This window comes from Triplophysa dalaica, chromosome 6 (genome assembly GCF_015846415.1).
Source record: "Triplophysa dalaica isolate WHDGS20190420 chromosome 6, ASM1584641v1, whole genome shotgun sequence".
NCBI lineage: Eukaryota > Metazoa > Chordata > Actinopteri > Cypriniformes > Nemacheilidae > Triplophysa > Triplophysa dalaica.
In genome coordinates, this window is record NC_079547.1 from 19,919,395 (window position 1) to 19,934,545 (window position 15,151).

Below are 15,151 nucleotides of genomic sequence, written 5' to 3' on the forward strand. Positions count from 1 at the left end.
AAGCACTAAACATTTCTGACATAAAATGGCACAGTTCAGGGATTCCCCTTTGACGTGCTTTAGAAGAGACAGCTACAAGATGATTCTCACCCAAACCAGCCCTTTAAAGAGAATACCACTTGGCTGCCCTAAATGCAAAAGATGCCTCGTGTGGAAAAGATAAAATAAAAAGGAAAGAAAACTATAGAGAAAATATGAAACAGGAAAGTGATGGATTTTCTATACAGTGATAAAGGGAAATTTCTGTTTGACTGTTTCCACATATCTCTCTCTCACTTTCTCTCGTCCTCTCAGTCAGTTTTTCTGCATTATTAATGCATTCCATGTCCCTGCACGGCCACTGCAGTAATTATCCTCCTGAAATCTTAAGAAAAATATGCTTTTCTCTATCTGTTTCTATCTCACAGAGTGAGTCATATACTCACTACAACAACCATCTTACTGCCACTGATTTTAATATTTACATTTGGTCAATTCCAGCGTTATGGACATGACATCTTGCGTTATGGACATAAATATGCCTAAAGAATGAATTTGTTGCAATTTTATTGAACCATCTGTTTTGAATTTACTGAACCCTTGTTGATGGAGTCTAAACATCAAAAATGTCAGTCTATGAAGTTATGGATGTGACAAAAAAGGATGCGGTTTTTGGGAGACGATAAACTTTATTTTCTATAAAATAAAATGCACAATCCTGAAGCAATAATACCCAATGAATGGAGAAGGGATGTCTTTTTATAGAACATAAAATAGATACTTTATATACATTTTCATGTGTCCATTTATGAGGAATATATGGCGTTATGGGTGTGACAATCCTGAAAATGGCACTTACCTGACTGTGAAAAATCATGCACTAAAAACAAAACAAACCCTTTACAAATTTGAAGAGAGATCTCACATTAACCAAATGTTAAGCATAGTAGAAAACGCTTGTAAAAACGTATTTTTTTCATGGTAAGGTTGACATTTTCATGGAATTCTCCATCTACATTACATTTATGCATTTGGGAGAAGCTTTTATCCAAAGCGACTTACATTGCATTGTATCATACATTTGTTTCTGACTATGTGCAATCCCCTGGGATGAAATCCATGACCTTGACATTGCTAGTGCATGCTCTAACCACTGAGCCACAGGAAAGCAATATTAAAGCAATAGTTCCCCAAAAGTGATTTTATTTTCATAATTTTCTCACCCTCTTGTCATTTCAACACTGTATGACTTTCTTTCTTAAGCAGATCACAAAAGAAGCTAACTGGTTAACTGGTACCCATTCATTTGCATTGGTTTTGTGCCCATACAATAGAAGTGAATGGGGACCTGCGTTGTTACCAACTTTCTTCAAAAAAACTTGAGTAAATGATGTCACTTAAAATTTTGGGGTGAACTATCCATTTATTTTTAAATATATAATCAGGAGTATAAATAAAAAAGCATTTATTAAAAAAGCATCTAATTATCTGTCAAAAATGATTCAAACTGATGCAAGAACTAGATTTTTAAGGAATATGTGTAGGAAATAAGAGCAGTCTCAATCACAATGCTTCACTAGAATTTGGGTACTTCCATCCAGATATTTAGTAACAAATCAATGTTGTTGTTTTTTTCTAATTAGCATTTCTCAGTCTCTCTCTCCTTCATATTGAAAACCTCAGACAGCAGATATGTGTGGAGCATGATCAAGCTGTCACTGTCTTCATTCCTTAAAGCTAACATCTGCAGAACGTCTGCCGGAGAGCGTCAGGAAAGACAGAGATTCGCCACATGGTTGGCAGAAAATTGGATGGGTTGAACATATGGATGACAGGTATCCAGACACCACAGTGCTTTGCTTTATCTCATTAAATGACTGCGAAATTGTCTTACTAAACGACATATAAACCGACAGAAAAACACTGAGATCTAAATCTTGTTGTGTTCAATTTAAAGTTAAAGTGTAATCTTTCCAACTTAACCCTGGTCTAAAGTCTAAAGTATACTTTTTACACAAAGGGAAGCGCAGCAGCACACAAACATACCAAATATAAAAATAAATGGATTACAACGTAAAAGATTATTATTGTGTACATAAAGATAAAAATCCTGCCAATCATGTAGATGATCTGCTCATGCGCTTTAACCTCACACACAAGCAGATGTGTTTCCTCTCAGGAGAAGCGTCCAGTCTTTGTTATTGCAAATTGCGCCGTGAAAATAGCGAATCCGCCATGGCGTTAGCAACTGGCTCTTAAAGGGAATGACAGATCTTATTTGTTTATGGCACGTTACACCCAAAAAACATCCATTACTTATTATAGAATCTGGACAACGTGTTTAGACCATGCGCCAGGGACCGCCAACTGTTTTCCCGTCGTTAAACTAGCAAAGGTGAACACGCCCTGCAAATGCTCCCTGCGCTTTAGACCATGTGCTTAGATCGTGAAAATGAGGCCCGTAGCGTGACATGATATGCGATTGATTGCCAATAGATTCTAAAATAAGAAACATAAATACCTGTATGGACACATCACTGTAGGAACCTCCGATCACACCCGATATAGCGAGTGGAACGTCATCATGGATAGCATAGGATCCATCCGGGCACGTGTACTCGCTATCGTCCACTTTCGTCAGCGATGCGCGCACGAACTCTAGCGACTGCTCAAGCGCATATGTGTCTTTAGAGCAAGTGTCCAAAATGTGGGCACCTAAAGTGACCCCCGGCAAAATTTGATCATCTCGATTGATCTCGTCCAGGGCTAGCAGCATTGCCTCCAGTCTCTGAATCCCTCTGTGAGCATTGATACGGCCACAGTCCTGAGCCCCTTCTCCCTTTTGGTGAACAGGAAACAGGCCTCCGATCACTAAGTCACCTTCGATTATGATCTCCTTCTTGGAAATGTCAGTGTTGTAACCAGGGACAGCCAAAGCTTGAGGTGTCCTGGCCAATAAAAGCAGCAGTAGAGTGAGATGAAGGGGCCACGATGGGCCGTGACCTCTAAAATGAGCTAACCTGTGGGCCATGGTGTGCAAAGTTCTCTGCTTTACAGGTCAATACCTGTTTAGCAGTCGCTGCTCCTTTCGCTTGCTGGAAAGGATGGGTGCTTGAGACGTGCTGAGGGAAGACTTTAGTATTTTCAGTTTGCTTGTAAGCAAGAGTGGGCAAACTCGAGTGTCGTTTCCATCTCCCGCTTGTTAGTGATCACGATCTGCGAATCAAACAGAGAGATTGTTTAAGAAGCTGCATTATAAAACAATTGCAGTCTTACATTTGCCAATGGGTCTGTTTAAACTTTAAGAGTTCTTTCTGGATTATATTTCTGGTTGCAATGGGTCGGATATGCGTTTGGGTGTAGAATAAGCTTGGGGACATATACACAATACGTCAGAATAAAGATTTGTTAAGCAAATATGTGCATTATTTTACATCAAGCAAATGCTTATATAAGCAGAGGCTGTTCTAGGGTCAGTGAATATTGAGGCATGTGTGAATCCTCTGCGAATGTTTATGGTGGCATTTATACATAAAACAACGCATGTGAGAAGTAAATTGTCAGACTGTATCAGCAATACAATTAGGAAAATCAGATTTTTTATTTAAACTGCTTTTTTAAAGCATGTCAATACAGCAGTTACAATAAAAACTGATCAGAAAACAGCACCATTAGTGTCTGAATTATTCTTTACTTTGAATGAACAGCACAAATACAGTACGTCATCAACTGGGGGACTCCAGTTTGGCTTGTTGTGTTGTTAAATTATCCACGTTTTGTTTGTTCTGAATTTCTCTGCCTGTCTGGGAATTTCTCTGTATTTTCCATAGACCCCTGGATTTGTTGCTCACAAGGCTGAAGTATGGGCTCCCCACGGACCCCTTTCCCTTCTGGCCATACTCCATTGAGGGATTTTTTCATCTGTGTGTTTGAGTGTTTTAAGTGTGTGTGTGTGTGTGTGTGCGTGTTAGGTTTTGCGCTCAAGGGACAGTGTGATCATTGTAGTGTAAAGCTAGCTCGCCTGAATTCATGTAGAGGATCACTATCAGACGGCTTATAAGCCAACAGCTGCCACACGAAAACATAAAGACAGACCTTAGAAGCGAAGGAAATCTCATAGCTATGTTTTTGACAAAATAAAACAACAAATTTTTATTTCATAGTGTGGCCATTTCATAACTATTACTGTTTGTACTTTAGTTAAATGATCATTTGATTCGCCAATAATCAAACCTAATGCTTAGGAACACAATACTGTAATGAAAAAGAAGAATGGTTTATAAAAGATCCCTGGCGTGCACAAACTTGAAGCATGCATGCTAATCTCACACATACTAGGAGGTGCTGAGTTGAGTTTTCAGATGCTGTGAATGATATACAGTAATTATAGGGCTTGTAGCCTAGTCTCCTGGAGTGCGAGAAGACATTGTGTGATAGGATTATTTTTTACTATTACTTTATTTTTACTGTATACCAAAATGTTTCACTGAACCACAATACACTCAAGAAAATAAATCTTGTTTGTTTTAGGGAGATAGGAGAAAGCTGTGTTATTCTCAAACAAGCATTACATTGAAATATTTTAATGAACTTTGAGATATTTAATTCTGATAACATTCATCAACTCATTCTAACTACAAATATGTTACATTCCTTCTGTATGGGGTCTTGGAACAGCCAGTCAATAGGAACATGATCAAATGCGATTAATTTTAACTAGGGATGCACCGATATGAACATTTTGACCTGTAATTCTTTAATATTGGAAGCCGATAACCAATAAATATGGCCGATATATAGTATCAAAATATTAATAAAAAATTCCCATAGACTAAAACAAAAGGCAAAAAGTGGAAACTGCTTTTATTTGAAAACATTCACAGCAGACAGCAAGGTAACCAATAGACAAACATTAAACAATATGCTTTTTTCCTATAATTTACACATTCATAAATACTATGCCTACATCAACAATGTTTTGCTAATAGCAATAAGGGAATGATCACCACAGAAAGATAGTACTGCACTGTATTCTAACTGTGAGTAGCATGCAGCTGAAGAAGTTTAACCACAGGAAATTATTTATAATTTAATCGGCTATAATATTTCGGCATAAAATTTGTCGATTCCGATAACATTAAAAATGATAATTTACTGATATGGCCGATAATATATCGTGCCTCCCTAATTTAAACATTCTCTTGTCTATTTATTGTATTTTTCTACCTCTATAAATTCAAATTAAGCATTAACTGGGACTTTTACTAAGGCTCTACAGTGTACTTTAAATGGTCACATTTCAGTAAAGTCTGACTTGTGATACAACAGATGTTAAAAATTCCATTAGAGGTGTATAGGGAGGGGGGAGTGAACGCTTGGTAGCAATTTGCAACCTCACCGCTAGATGCTGCTAAATTTCATACACTGGACCTTTAAAAATAGTCTTATAGATGTCCCTAATATGTGTTACAAGTCCCTTCAAAATATCTGCCCACAGCCAAACAAAACTCTCCAAATGACCAGCACAAGAAAGGAATATGACTGTGCCTATATCGCAACAATATATGTGTTCATCTAGGTGAGACACAAACTTACTCATTAGGGTCTTCTCCCTTTGTTTCCATGGAAACTTGCCAGACAAGAGTGAAAGGAAAAGAGCGAGAGTGAGCGAGGTTTAAAGGGCCAATCTTGTCTGCTAGGAGGAGTGGAGGCCTTCTGGGAATTCTCGCAAAGCTGGTGTAAATTGGCTATATCTTTTTTACGACATACATCTCCTGAACGGCAACTTTTAAGGATTAATGCTCAAATCTCTTCAGAACCATAAAGATCATTTGAGATGCGGTTCTTCACAACAGAACTGATTTATCGGATGATAACCTTTTAAGTAATTCCTGACATTCTAACAGCAGTAAGAGCGCTGTGAATGAAAGGTGTTGAATTCAAGTCATTCGTGGATTGGAGCATGTGGTATAATATAAATGTTTCGAAAACACATTTAGTAGTCGTGATTGAAATCTACTCTGTCCAATGCAAAGTAATGTGGGAAAGAACAAAGGCGGATTCAGCTTGGATGTACTATACGTTCCTTGTTTACTTCAGACAAAATCTCCTGTTTTCGTGTATATGATTTCACAAGATTATTATTTAAATAGATTTCGTCAAAAATATAAAACATAACAATTGTAATGGCTGTTATGTTTTTTGAAAGTAAAAGATTTTCAGCACTTATCAGCTTTTAACAGGATTACAACATTTATAAGCCTTAACAATTGCTTTCCACAATGAGGGAAGCTTCCAAGTATACACAAAAATAGTATTTGCAATGTGTTTTTACTTCCATAATGTATTTATTTTAATGTATACTTGGTTGCGTCCACTGGAAATTCATTAGATCCTGAAAAGTGTGTCTATGTAACAGTTCATGAAGTCAAATGCCTTTCTTGGCATGTTGTGTAACATTCCTAAATCGCTTTAACAAATGAATAAATAAATGTTTTTTTTCATGTTGACTTTAAGCCATGCAATTAATTCATCTCCACTTACAGAGCCGTCTCTGCTAACTTCATATTTACACTAAAGTTACATCAATTCACTGTAACCGCAGTGTATTCGCACTCGAGTTGAATATTACATTTACATTTATTCAAATTATGTAAATACATGGCAATTAAAGCCCCATAAATTTGCCTGAATACAAGTCCAATTATTTATCTCTCTCCTCTATACTCCTTCGGCACTATTTGCTTATATCTTCCGCTTCAACAGATGGCCTCTTCAATTTGATGCTGCTTTTGCCAGTCTTCAGGACCGCTCCATCCACGTAGTGTGAAGAAGCAAAAACCAGGAGTGGCCGGAAGAGCCCGTGGGGAGATGAAAAAGCAAATAACGGGAAGAAGAACATCATTACAGAGGAGGAGGAGGACTCGTGCAGACCCCCACGACGTGTTAATCCATTTCAGTATCTTCAATCTCGTGCTGGCAAAGAGAGGGCATGAATATGGTAATAGCGCATCTAGAAGATAGGTCATCTTTATGTAACTGCAGGCCCACGAAACGAAACCCATACCGGCCACTTCAACAAAAAAACTGAACTGATTAAAGAGGAGAAACTATGTAAATGAACTTCAGGTCCACCCTTAAACCACATTTATGGATGACAAAAGGGAAATTTCTGGAAAGCGGATTGTCTACGCTGCTGTTTGGCTGCGTGATTTTACATCAAGCCAAAAAAGCAATCCGAGCTCCTCTGTGACAACCTGCCCTCGTGTGAACGACCTGTTGCTATATCTTAAGTGGCACACATCACTCATCGCTTCAAATGTGAGTGCTGAATTCCAAATGCCTACATTTAAATTCCATGTCCCAAAGTTAACCATTCGATAAATTCACATTACACACAGTTTCTTAGAGCCCTGCCTATTTGGGCTTCAGCTGTGCCAAGTCCTCCCTGGCAAAGATGAAGCCGAAAACAATAAAGAAGAGAATTACAACTTAATTTCCTGCTAATCGCTGGAAAGCAGAGCGCTTTCGACAAGCTGACAAATGTCTTTTTAATATGGAGCCCCAAAACCACAAATCCAATCCTAACAGCTCTAAGGGCGAGTAATGCCACAACCCAGCAGGCACGTTATTTGATAATCACTCATAGAGGTGGTGGCCGCGTTCCAGATGACATTTTGAACACCTTATTTGGGGCCCTTTGAGCCGGCACTTCATCAACAAGCATTTCATGGTACTTTACAGCGCACTTTAAAGGACCCTTAAGAATGACTACTAGAAAAGGCTACAGGCATTAAAAACTTTCTGACATTGTTGAAACAATATAACAAATAATTTTTGTTAAAAAAACAAATAATCGTGCTGCTAACATTGCATTCTGTACAGTGTATAATTGTACACCTCTTAACTATTTAAAGCTTTAAGGAACAGTTCACCGAAAAATTTAATGTTTCAAAGAATGCTTGTAACCATACAGTTCTTGGCCACCATCGTAGGAAACAATGCATTATAATTTTCTTTGTTCTGCTGAACACAAAAGTAAGATATTTTGAAGATGGTGGCCAAGAACTGTTTGGTTAAAAGCATTCTTCCAAATATCGTTCTCGGTGTTCATTAGAACAAAGAAATTTATACAGATTTGGAACAAGTCGAAGGTAAGTAAATGATGAAAGAATTTTTATTTTTGGGTGAACTGTCCTTCTAGTAAACAGAACATGCACAAAGTAACTGTAATTTTACCATTTTATATCTATCTTTTCTGCTGAGCACTGTTTGTGCCAGGCACAAAACATATTGACTTAATAAAGAGAATGCATGTAGAAAAATGTAAACACTTGCAATTATTTGATTCTATATAGGATATCAAGATAATTCTGCTGTACTTTGGCTACAGTATGACATGATGAAACATCTCTCCTTTAAATATTTGATTACATTGAGAGAATGAGCCTGTTGACCTTTTCATATGATTATATTTTAATTATGAGATCATAACAAGAGGCAAGGAAATTGAAATTATATTAATTCAGTGCAGCATGCAGAAAACAACCATTAAAATGCTGTCAATCAAATCCCTCCACCTCTAAACCATTGTGAAATTGACCTGGCAAAAGATTTAGAGATTCTTCAGCTCCAACGAACAAAGATAGGTCTAGTTTGAATTTTAATAATGTAAGTTCATATATTTCTATAATTGCAAGTTCTAAATGTTCAACGGTCATTTTGATATATAAAAATAACAATTAATAATAGAATCCTATTAAGGCCTAGTGTATATGTCTCTCTTCCTCCTTCAGTCTTTATCTCTAATTCCTGTATCTTTTACCAACAAAAAGATGTTTAGCTTTAGCAGGAATGGCTGAGCTTTTATTTCTTGGATTCTACATGGTCTCCCCTTCCCATTCCAAACTTGTACATTATTTATGTCCACAGGATTTCCCTTCTCCCTTTAAACACATTAGTGAGAAACTAATGTGTCACATACATTTCTCTGACACATACTCTTGGGAACTTGAGAAACGTGCATTTCACTGTCGGAAATAGAACAAAAAAGGGACACCAGCTGTGATGAAATGTCACTATGTGTCTACCTTTGGTTCTTGTTTTTTGTAGCTTTTGCACAGATGCACAAGACAGATTCTCCTGTCTGTGTGATCTCTTGGGATCTGCAGACATACAGTTTCTCCATAGGTCTTTTATCAAACGCATGCAAGAAACACCATCTGTTATGAAATGTTCACGATGCATTCCAGAGTATCGCAGCATCTTCTTTTATTACCTAATATATTTTACATGAAGACATTACTGGAACATGGAAGCATCACCGCTAAAAGATAAAGTTCAGTTGTTTTTCACAAATGTAGAGATTGATGTGAACTACTTCTGCTGTTATATGGTGTACAGTATACTGTACATGATGAAACCCTGGAGAGGAAAGATCATTGAATCAGTATTAAATCAATCTCCAATATAATTATTGATATGGGATTAAATGCAGAATCATCACCATCTGGGATGATCATTAAAATGAAGCAGATTATTTTCATCCATCAGAAAACCAATTATAGTATTGGGTAATAAAAAGAATGAAACAGTCTTGTCATGCAGCCATGTCTATTAATCATAGATAAATGAAATGATATGTGATTATGGGACAAAGATGTAATTTAGATAGATATCTCTTTAATGAAAACATAAGCTCAACTGTCATGCCCTTTGTCTTGCAAATACAGGCAAATACAGAGAGAGACAACGCTTCCCAGCTGTAACATCTATAACCCTTTGTTTCCGTAAATTTCAGATGTGCCAGATATCTGAGTGAAACACCATCTCCAGAGATTAAACATATAGGATGGGACTTTCTCATGAAAAGTGGGCGTTTCGTATCATTTTGGAAAACATTTGCATCTTACTGGTCCTCAGAATGTGTTCTGTTGGCAAAGACTACATGTACCCTGAATGCCACTAGATTACAAAACATTTTTTTTAAACATTTATTTAGAATAAACATGCAAAATATGACCAGGAATCTTCATTTAGTTAATAGTGCAAGATTTAATTTCAGTCTAACAAACTGTTTGGTGTAAATACGCTTAATATTGTATTAACTTTAGCACATTAATGTGGTAGCCTACTGTGGGTTCTGAGCTGACCTACCTATCCTAAATATATTATGATTTAATTGCTTAGCAACACTTATTTCTTGTAACACTCACTGATGGCACCACCAAAACAGTGTTCATATTTATACAATATAGATATTTTATCATAATAATCCATTAGTCACTCACATGGGGTAACTAATCTCAGGAAATCTTAATCTATTTTTCTGCCTGTCTTCTGTGATTTATCCAGTCAAGATTGTGTCCCTTTTAAAGAAAGATCGTACTTGTTGCACAGGTTAAGCAGTCTCTGAGTTAAACTTTGTTAGCAATTCTGAATTAAGATTCAATGACTGCGGTAATGTAATAAGAAGGCTTTTACATACCAGTACGAAGCTTTAAATATGGACTCTCCACGTCATGAGATCTGACTCGTTCGCTCCCTCATTTTCCTTGAGGTGTTTCGTTATTGTCCGCTGTCACAGGTAAAACTGGCTCTGTTAGGACTGAGGAGAGTTGTGTGTCGCAAATCTTTCCCGCGCAGGTCTTCACAGAAAAATATAAGAGCGTGTGCCGCGCGACTTTAAATTATTTAAACAAACCAAATACCTTTCACGCTCTTCTGCTCGCCAAAAGCTTCTCCAAATACCCACAAATAATCGCCAACATGCGTGTAGGCTATGTTCTTTAACTGCATTTAGTGCAGGCTAGTGCATTTACTTTAACATCGTTTACTATATTATGCAAATAGTTGCGAAAAGGCGGGATCTACAGAGATGTTAAATCGCATGCCTCCTTTAAGGAGACAGTATAAACGTGATCAAACTGAGAGTAAGCGAACACATACGACTTACTTTTACAATTTATTAAGGATTGTTTTGTAAATGGAAAAGCAACGATAACAGGACACGTGTTTAGTCAAGAGAACAGAAATCACCGTGTGTCAAAGTACGTGATGCGCGAGCAAACATAGGCACTCGAATGGTGTAAAAGAAACATCGGGGATACAGCCAATGCACCGATGTAGCTTATCAAAGCGCACTTCTATTCTGGAAATTATGAAAATGAATGAGACAACTGTTCATGCTACACATTTTTACAGTCACGAACCCCTTACATACACTACACAATAAACAAATAAGATTTGTGTAAGGAAAACACGTTGTGGACGTAAAGAATTGAAGATTTCATTGCATCTCGCCATTCAATAATGATGTGAATGAATGAGACGAAGGCTTGGATCATTCTGACACTAAGCGTCATTATAAAGTTGTTTTAATACGATTTGTCACATAAACTATACGAACTTGTCAAGTGTCAACTTGGAACTATTCCGAGAACAAAACTGCTTTTCTTCTAGGGAAACTGTTGAATTTGCGGTTATCCGAAATAAAAATACTACGTTGATGTTTTCTTTATCCACTGACACACCCCAGCGCGGGAGTGCTTTCCTATTCAAAGCAATATGCGATATCACCTGTGCATTTATTTATCTGATGTGATCTTTCTCTAGATAATGTAGGCTAACTGTAGTTTCTAAACGCTTCAAAAACTATTTTGGCAAAAGGCTGAATTATATTTTTATTTAAAGACCACATTTCGTGGAGAATGCTCGATTTGTCAGGTGTCCATGCAATACATGTGGTATTACCCTGCTTGAAACGTCTACATTTGCTGCACTGAACGATATATATAATTTACACATGGCACATTCAGACTAACATATAATAAGGTTCAGATGATAATGTTCTTACCTGCCCTGTACTGTCAGTGTTCACCTCACATCGACAAATTCCAAGGAGATACCTTTGAAGACAAAAGGTTATAAAGTCCGTGTATTTTCTTCGTATCCTTGAGACTTTCGATTTACTCTGTTTCTGTTTTTGAAATGTGACTGAATTCCAGCAGTAGACGTTTCATTCATTGGGTGAAGTTTGCGTTGAGCGCTCTCCTATGAGACGCTGTGCGCGTCTGGAACTGTCCGTGGTGCTGAAAAGGTGACGTGCGCGTCATTGGATTCCTTAAGATTTCCAGCACTCGACTCTATAGGCTACCTTAAAATGATAAAGAACACTCGAAGTTCAAACACGCGCGAAGTTTTTAAAGTATTGCAATGCGTTGAAACATATTCGGTGCTATCCCTTTTTGCACTTAGTTTTAAACGCTAACCCTTGTACACAAAATACTGAATACTGAAAGAAAAATAACGCACTCTAGACGCCTTTCAATAGTAGAGACCATTGACAGAAAGTGAAATCTACAAACGCGTAAACAGAATCGGTGTCCGATTGTATAATCGCGCTATGATGAACTATGAAGAGTCCCGAAAAAAACTTGAATCAAAAACCTATCTGAGAGCAACATGTAAATGTGCAGTAAGACGTCAGCGTGGTTCGGTTTTTGTTTAACTGGCCGAACCCCAGTCTCCAACGCCAGTATATTAAGGTTGGCTTGTCAGAATCGCACATCAGAATCAATGTCATTTTGCTCTGTGGACAAGTTCTAACATGATGCGAGGAGGACGTGCAAGGTCCCGTGAGGATGTTCTTAAATGAACATAGACTGTTGACCATTACACGTTGAGCCACAGTCACGTTCAGGCTAAATAAAACAACCGAACCTAATGTATAGCATATATACAGTATAGTTTAGATAAAAACATAATTGCATCATACTATCTGTGCATACAAATTGTTAACATAAATGTTTCAGTGCATTTTATGAAATATCTTGTTATTTCATTCTAGTTAGTGGACCGTAACAGCTGTATTATGTAAGGGATAATGTACATGCAGCTGGTTGTTATCGCAGAAGTAAGCCCCGGCACCATCGGAGTGTCTTGTATCACACTGAAGTGACTTATTTCGCGATAACAGCCGGCTGCTTGTACATAATCCCGCTTATTACACGGCTACTTGGCACATGAGAAAAAAATGGACAATGTGAATTTGAAATATTTGATTAGCAAATTTTTACCGAATGCCGACCTTCCGCGAGGAAAAGCCGTTTACTTTCGGTTTTAAGGTAAGAAACGATGTTCAAATGTCACGAACAGGCAATTTGGTTGAATCATTGTAAAAAATAATGTCATATAAGTTATTAAAAGACATATTTATATTCAAATTTCCCCCCAAAAAAACTCTCAAAATGTTTGGTGCTTTCGGGTTTCCGTGTGTTATTAGTTTTGAGAGGTTGTTATCTGGGAATAACGAACCTGCACATGTCGTGACTGACCAATCAGAATCAAGCATTCCAACGAGCCGTGTAATAAGCATAGTTAAAAAAGTCAAGAAAAATCTCGCCTAACCTAAAAATGCTTGCATCCTCTTCCGAGTTTTCATGCTAAATACTCGTGTCCACTTATCTCCCACAGTGTCTGAGGTTGTTATGGCAGCTGGCCAACTAGAACCGTGAGAGTCCCTGCTGAGAAATAAACACTGGGTCATTTCAATGCTCTTCCTTTTCTATTCCTCAATAAGCTGAGTGTTCAGAGGATGGGAAACCTGCTGGAGCTCTCGAGATATTGCACTTTTATTGATCTTTATTGTCAATGACACACACTTACATATCAACTGAAGAAAAGTTCAAGGTAAATTGCTACACTACAATAGAGAATAACACAGAACGTACATGTTAATGAGGCTTAAATGGGTGGTGAGACACTATCGGTGCCCTTTTAGCATGCATGAGGAAGACGGCTATGTGTTCCCTCAGCAAATCAAGTACAAAGTTAGTGAATTTTGTAATTGGACTTGTTGAAGTTAAAGCAATAACACAAACGCACACACATTTGATTTACATATTCTTGCTTTACTTTCTTGCAGAATAACAATGTGACTGATTAACCCACCAACAAAATGTTACCAGAGAGATTACATATCAGTACTAAAAGAGGAAGTGACTGTATGATATAAATGATATTTGAACATTCCGACACAACAAGACTTATGACATAAGTAAAGAAAAAAAACATGTTTATAGAAAAATAAAAAGCAAAGACAGAGAAAATATATACTGGCATACTCATCTTTTCTTCATATACTTCATTTCTTTGTTTAAATATCTGGCTCTCCTTCTAAATAACCTACAGAACAAATTCATGCAGGTTACAGAAAAATGGAATGAAAATGAATAAAACAACAATAAATTGCAAATAACAACATGCCCGCTGCATTGACTCTGCTTGATATTTATTCTAAAGCAATAGAATTCATACACACAATTATTCCTGTTTTGACCCCTAACATTACCGAATACATCATCTCTAGGACTTGTTAATGAAATAAAAAGATTTGATTAAGCCTTGTTTATAGTGCTAATGGTATTACATAATTTTCATGACTAACCCCCTGCCGGAATATGGTTAATGATTACCATGGAATGAAAGACAATGGAGAAACAAAATACTTTTTTTTTTAGAAATAAATACAAAGCCAGATAATAAATAGCAGGCCAAACAAAGGTTAGGTTAGGTCTTTAATAAAGACATTTTAAAAGGCATATTTGTTTGTTGTGGGGGTGTACATTTCCAGGTATTTAGGGATTCATTTTATAAACGTTCACAAAGAGAAAAAACGCTGATTATTTAAAACATCCATATGCACACACAAACAAAGTGCACATCATTCACCCAAATTCTCTTTGATACATTTTATCCCAACTTATTCCTCCTTGTTTTCCACTGTTCCTCCCTCTATGATTTTCTGCTGTCCATTATAGTTTTCCTCTTCTGCCGGTTCATCGGGATCACTCTTTTTCTCTTCTTCCGCTTCCATGTCCAGTTCTTCAAAGGAAGACCCACTACCTACTGACTCGCAGGACCCCTTGCCCCCTTGGTCCCCATCCTCACTCTGACCCTCTTCCTCAGTCAAGCCGTGATGGGTGCCCTCCAGCAACGGGGCCTCCGCCACATCCCTGCTCTCTTCAACCACTTTCTGGATCACAGAGCATGACTCTGGTCTTAATTCTTCACCTGAAACAATAAGTATAAAAATGAACACATTTCAGATAAAACAATTACCATTTACCAGTCTTATGGGTCAATTTATTTAAATTGAGATGTTATAATCTGA

At 37.3% G+C, this 15,151-nt stretch overlaps 2 protein-coding genes across 3 annotated transcripts in view; both read right to left on the bottom strand.

Moving 5' to 3' along the window:
* grm2a (glutamate receptor, metabotropic 2a) overlaps nucleotides 1-12,548 on the bottom strand; it is a 33,727-nt gene extending 21,179 nt beyond the window's left edge. The window contains exons 1-3 of one of the 2 annotated variants that reach the window (XM_056751277.1): nucleotides 11,834-12,548; nucleotides 10,466-10,585; nucleotides 2,501-3,195 (exon numbers count right to left, since the gene is read on the bottom strand). In XM_056751277.1, coding sequence (XP_056607255.1) covers nucleotides 2,501-3,010 — 510 coding nt within the window. In that variant the 5' untranslated portion in view covers nucleotides 3,011-3,195; nucleotides 10,466-10,585; nucleotides 11,834-12,548. The remainder of the gene's footprint in view (nucleotides 1-2,500; nucleotides 3,196-10,465; nucleotides 10,586-11,833) is intronic. The other variant, XM_056751276.1, reaches the window with a different exon arrangement.
* A 1,320-nt stretch (nucleotides 12,549-13,868) lies between these two features.
* tex264a (testis expressed 264, ER-phagy receptor a) overlaps nucleotides 13,869-15,151 on the bottom strand; it is a 53,982-nt gene continuing 52,699 nt past the window's right edge. The window contains exon 4 of the mRNA XM_056751402.1: nucleotides 13,869-15,051. Coding sequence (XP_056607380.1) covers nucleotides 14,741-15,051 — 311 coding nt within the window. The 3' untranslated portion in view covers nucleotides 13,869-14,740. The remainder of the gene's footprint in view (nucleotides 15,052-15,151) is intronic.